Here is a 5,800-nt window from a genome sequence, read left to right on the forward strand (position 1 = left end):
TTTCTTAAGCAGCTGTTGTTTTAGGTATTCCCCATTGGGGCTTAGGGTTAGGGGGGAGGGGCTCGGAGCTAAGTCGTGTAAATCTACTACCTTGCCGAGTCCTAAAGTGCACTAATGAGAATGGAGAGAAGGTCACCTCACCCGGCGCTTCTTTGATGATTTCGTTTTCTTTTATATAGAAAGTACGAAGTCAGACTCCAATTGAGTGGAGCACCTCGATGATAAAGTGAAGGAGGGGGAATCTTCTATTTAGAGACATGGCACCCATTGTTTCAACACAAGGCAATTTTCTTCATTAATAAAAGAGGCTTTCTCTAGCGAAAAATTCATTCATTTCAAATGCGCGTATATGAGAAACAATCCAACTGGAAATGGGATGTTCAGATGTAGGCAAAGGAACCGAACAAGATCAATTTCTGTATTCGAATTTCATAAGAGGATCCGATTTCAGAGTCGAGGTTAAAGAGTCAAGATGCAGAGGAACCACCGCCCAAAGGTGCCTTTAAAGGTAAGGCCGGTAGTAGGTGGCTAATGTTTGACTTTTTTGGACCAAAGGAAATGAAACTGAGCGTTTCCTAAATGGAGATTGGGTTGATGTTCAGTATTTATTACTGTAGTGAATTCTTTCCTTTTTTTCTACTGTCCCGTTTTGCGCTCGCGAGGGAAGGGTTGGTGAGAAAGACGGAGGTAGGGTGTTACTGGGTAAAGGGGAAACTAGTGACCTGTGACAGTTGGTATCAGAGCCAGCTTGTGAGAGTAGTTGGCTTGTGAAGCACACAATGTCGACCTCGGAGATTGTCATGGCCGACAGACATGGCTAACTGTGTGCTGTTTATTTATTGATTGGCTAAAATGAATTTGGAAGTCATGTCCGAAGTCGTTACCTTAACCGCAAGGTCGGGGTTGAGTTGATAATTCGGGAGGAGCATGCGGACCGCTTGCTTCGCCAAGAACAACCATTGGTTGTAGCAATTTTGATCAATAGGAAGAGGATAAGTTCGCTAGGAAATTTGGACATGCCACGACGATCCATATGGAAGGGAAGTTTTGTTGATGGATTCCTGTTGAGAATGAAGAAGAAGAACAGAGACCAGATCTATCATCACTCTCCCCAAAACAAGGGATATTCTTCTTTCAGTTCTGTCTTTCCTTTGCCAACTCGTAGTGATCTCTTTCTTTAACGCATTACTGACTTTACAGGGTCTTCCTATCATCGTTATCGCAACGTGCAATGATGATTCCGATGAACAGGATCTGCATAAAAAATGGAGGGATTGGCCCCCATTTGTGATTAGTCTCCTCCAGCAACTCTGGAGCCTGTTCCTCCTTTGTTGGAAATCCCCGCAGCTGTGGTCAACCAGGAAGACCTCTGGAGGGAATTGGAGCAGCAGGAGGAGGCTGCTCCAGCTCATCCGCGTCCCGATGCGGATCTGGATCCCCATCCCGAGCTTCCTGGTAAAAAAATGTAGTTTATTCACAGGCAGCGACAATCCTACTCCGAAACAGTTTAGGCGATCTATAATCGCCTCATCTTATATCATAGGGATGTGAGTACTCTTCCTGAGCCCGAACGACTGTTGAAGGAGGCTCAACAAATCTATCAGATCAAGGGGGAAATCCTCCATAAACAGGAAGATCTGGATAGAGGAGGAGGTTGGCTTTGGAATGGAGCCCAGTTCCTAAGGCATAACACTGGGGCCGATTTTAGTAAAGAAACGCTCCGTAAGATCCTTCAGGATCTGGAAAAGGAGGGTGCAAATAGCACCTACTTTCATTCCTTCCACAAAGCTAAAAGAAGGGATTGGGAAACCATATTATTTCAGCCGCGGCGGTAGGGGAGAAGGAAGGCGTAGGGCTCACACAAGTAAGTGCAGGACCCCCTACGGGCCTTTCTGAAGTGTGGCACAGCCAGGGAGGTAGGGGGGAGTGTGAAGCCTAGAGAGGCGGAAGCGGCAAATCGCTTCTAACGAGTTCCCCAACACTTAGCTTAGTAGCTTAACTCTTTATACTGGCGTGGCGCTGCTGGATGCTTCTGATCAATAGGAATAGGAGGAAAAAGAAAAGCTTATGATGAGCATCTATTGGAGTCGATCATTTCCAAGATCTAATTCCAGTTTCTTATTATGTAGTGGAAACGCCTCACAATCTTCAGTTTTACGCTTACGCTTAAGGGAAGAAATGTTCTTGGTGGATGCAGGACCTGGTACCCCCAAAATTTGTATGCAAGATGAGCCTACAGGAGTGCCAATCAACCGAGCCACCAGGTTTGAGAATAAGGTGGGATCCCTGAATGTAGTGGCTGGTGAATCACTGATCAAAAAGCGGATTTTTGAGAGATTCTTCATCGATCTAGTGGCCGGTGAATCACTGATCAAAGAGCGAGCAGCCGCCAGGTTTAATGATTTTGTTGGATCCCTGGATGTAGCGGCTGGTGAACCGCTTCTTCTTCCACGAAGATTCAGACAAAACCGAGCTTGGATGGAACTGAAGAAGATTTGGCGAACGAAGAAAAAGGTCAAAGGGTTTATTATTGACAAAGTCAAAGGAGGTTATTCAGTAGCCATCGCAGGTTTCATTACTTTTCTTCCATTCTGTCCTCTCATAACTCAAAGGATAGCGAATGATCGATTCACCATTGAGAGCATTAACCCAAAAAGGAGGAATATTGTGGTGTTATAACAGCGGCAGATCAAACAAGAACGTCGATGAGAAAAAAAAAAGAAAGAGAAAATTTTTCCAAATCCGAAGCCCACCTTAATCCATTCTTTTTTTGAGGGTCTTGCACTTATTCCGGCCCTCTATTTACATAGCGAAGAAAGGCTCTTGCTCGAATGCGTGACTGCGGAGCGCCTATCGCTCTGGCACGGCACTCTAAAATGCATGTTGGGTTGGGCCAGCAAGAAGACTGCGACTAGGGAGACGAAGAATGGAATTGAAGAAGGCATAGTCTAACATAACAGAATGGAACACCAACCAACGAGTGAGTGGCGGATTTGGATGGAGTCTCGCAGAAGAAGAGTACGCGCGCTAGCGCGCCCCAAGACGTAAGTACTTTTTCCGCTTGCTGGCCAAGGAAGAGAGAAACCTTCATCCCTTCCAACACCAACCCAATCTCCATTCCTTGATGGGAAATGAGCAAGACCATATTTTGATATAAAATATAGCCCCCTATATCAACCTGCCCCTTACTACCCGAACTTCTTACCTTCAAATAGGACTAACTACCCGAACCCGCTTGCTTATCTTATACGATCTAATTAAGTTAAGCAGTGGTTATTTAACGAATATGAATTTTGTGAAACGAACTTCTATCGACTACTATTCTAGCACCCAGCTGTGCCATGTCTTTATTCTTTGATTCAGGTATTCCTTTGATCAACTCTTCTTTTCAGGTCAGACAATTTTTCAGATCTTCTTAGTCAGCCTATCTGTGTTCTTATCCTATAGTGCGGATCCAATCTTCTTTTCAGAAGCCAAGGCCTGACATCTATTGTGGGGATCATCTTTTATCGGGAGACATGGCCTGGTGGTTTCTGGTCGAGACTCCTAATCAATAGGGCGAAGAGCTCTTCGCATGATCTGGTCGTACGTTTCGTCAACGCTCTTCTATTTTTTTTGTCCCTTCTCAGCTGCAGTCCTTACTATTAAAACATGATGTATGATGTGTTAGCGTGAAAAGCGGCCAAGACGAGTAGAAAGCGCAAGGCTGACCGAAACGAAACTTCTCGAACCAGGCTCTTGGAAGGAATAAAGGTGTTAGGGAGAAAAAACCTGTCCTAAGAAAAAATATAACTCCAACTGTATACTTAACTTAATAGGGTGAGGTAAGATTTTAGATTCAAAAGTGAGACTAAAGTTGGGGTATAGGCAGTGAATCAATCATTATGCAGTCTTTACTCCAGAAAAAACAAACTAACGATTGATTCCGACGATCTTCAGTCAGGAATGACTTGGAAAGGGCAGTAGAAGCTAAGCTAAGCGAAAGATTATCACGTTCACTCAGTCGGTCAATCATTCGATTGAAATTTCATCCAAGTTTGTTTACGACAGACTCCATACCAAGGATGGTTGTCTTCTCCTTCTTATTCGTTCAGTCAATGGGTCAGTCATGGAAGGGTACTTATGAGTGTTCTAAGTGCTTGATCGATCGCGATGGAATCTAGGTCACTAAGGTCGCACTATCCGCCTGCTCCTGAGTTGGCTGAAAGGAATTCGTTCTTTCAGTCCGTACGAGTGTTCTAGGGAGGCCATTGATCGCTCGCGAGTGCATCTACGTCTTGATCCGTCATGCTTCCATTCATCCATCAATCTGTCAGTCCTTCGCGGAAGAGTGTAACCAAGTCCGCTTAGTAATCTACTCTATCGATCAATCTTCTTCTAAGGAAAGACCCGAATCGAACACTCGTACCATCCCCGCTTAAGTCCGTTTTCATTACCTTAGTCAACTTCGGATTAGGTACCGTCCCTATCCGTGGTACAGATATTCTACTTATGTAAAGTAGAATTGTGCCTGAATGGGCACAAGGAGATGGGGCTCACCATCTCTCCGGACGCCATATGTTCGAATTGTAGAGAGTGTGGACCCTGTAGAGGCATAGGCCATTATTTTTAAGGTTTGGTATCTGCACCCGAGCTGGAGGAGATTTGATGCCGAAAGACCACTTGTAAAGCACATAGCGCTCTCCTCTTGGGCACCCAGAAAAAAATGAAAATGGAAAGAAGGCGAGTAACCATCCGTTCATCCATTTTTCTTTTCAATTCGACGAACTGCCCTCCAGGCAGCAGACAGACTGAAGGCAATGGGGATTTAGCCATTGGCAGGCTAGATCACATGATCCTGATGGCACCTTCGGCAACAAAAAAAAAGAAATTGGCATTTTCCATGATGCCAGCAGAGAGATAAAATGAATGAAGGAAAAAAGTGTTGGGATGATCTATGGGAAGCCAAGAGGCACCCATATTCTCCGATGAGCGCAAAGATAAGAGCCCAATGAAAGGCAAGGTGCCTTGTCTGATTCCAACGAAAATATATGTTAATAGTTGGACTATGAAAAAACCATAAATCACTAAGTAATAAGCTTCTTCTATAAGAGCAAGGGAAAGTGATAAGGATCAATAAGCTCCGGAGAGTGAGGAGGAGCAAAGCGATGAAGAGGCAGAAGGTGAAGAGGAGGAGAAAGTGATGACCCCACTAAACGAGTAGAGGAAAGGTCCCTGAGCCTCTCTGAACTGATGTGACCAAGCCTCCGGTGCCACAGATGCCACAGCCTATTAGCTGTCTGTATCTCAGATGAAGAAGGTGCTAGGACGAATGCAGCCCTCATCACATCAGGGGTGGGGACGGAGCAGAAGTCTAGATAGAACAGCCGCCCTACGGCCTTTCCCAATCCGCTTCCCTATCACTAGATCCTGAACAAACCCCCCTAAAAAAACACAATGCATTTATTTTGACAAGTTTACCAACAGATAGTTGGTTCATCGAAAGTTGAGGAACAAAGAAAAAAATGAAAATGAAAAAAAGAAATTTCGCCTTCCTCTTCCAGTTTAGCTAGACTCCTTGTTGTAGCATAAATTTCTTATAAGCTTGTTGAGAAGTCTAAAGAAAGTCTTTCTACTGTACCAGAACGTCGAGTGAATGTGATCGTGATCTCTACCACTAGACATACATACGTAGCGCTTTAGTGTAGCTAGTACAAGTGCATACCATGATTCATTCTTTTTTTACATAACGGCTTGCATTGCATGATAGAAGAAGCACTGTGCAAAGAAGAAGACTCGGGCTTGATAAGTCTTTTTACTA

General features: G+C 44.4%; 1 protein-coding gene across 1 annotated transcript; it reads left to right on the forward strand.

The window, feature by feature from the left end:
- The first annotated feature begins 2,178 nt into the window (after nucleotides 1-2,178).
- rps1 (ribosomal protein S1) lies at nucleotides 2,179-2,679 on the forward strand. The gene has a single exon. It carries the CDS (start codon nucleotides 2,179-2,181, stop codon nucleotides 2,677-2,679), a length of 501 nt encoding a protein of 166 aa, YP_005090380.1.
- The last annotated feature ends 3,121 nt before the right edge of the window (nucleotides 2,680-5,800 follow it).

This window comes from Phoenix dactylifera, mitochondrion, assembly GCF_009389715.1.
Source record: "Phoenix dactylifera mitochondrion, complete genome".
NCBI classification, from domain to species: Eukaryota; Viridiplantae; Streptophyta; class Magnoliopsida; order Arecales; family Arecaceae; genus Phoenix; species Phoenix dactylifera.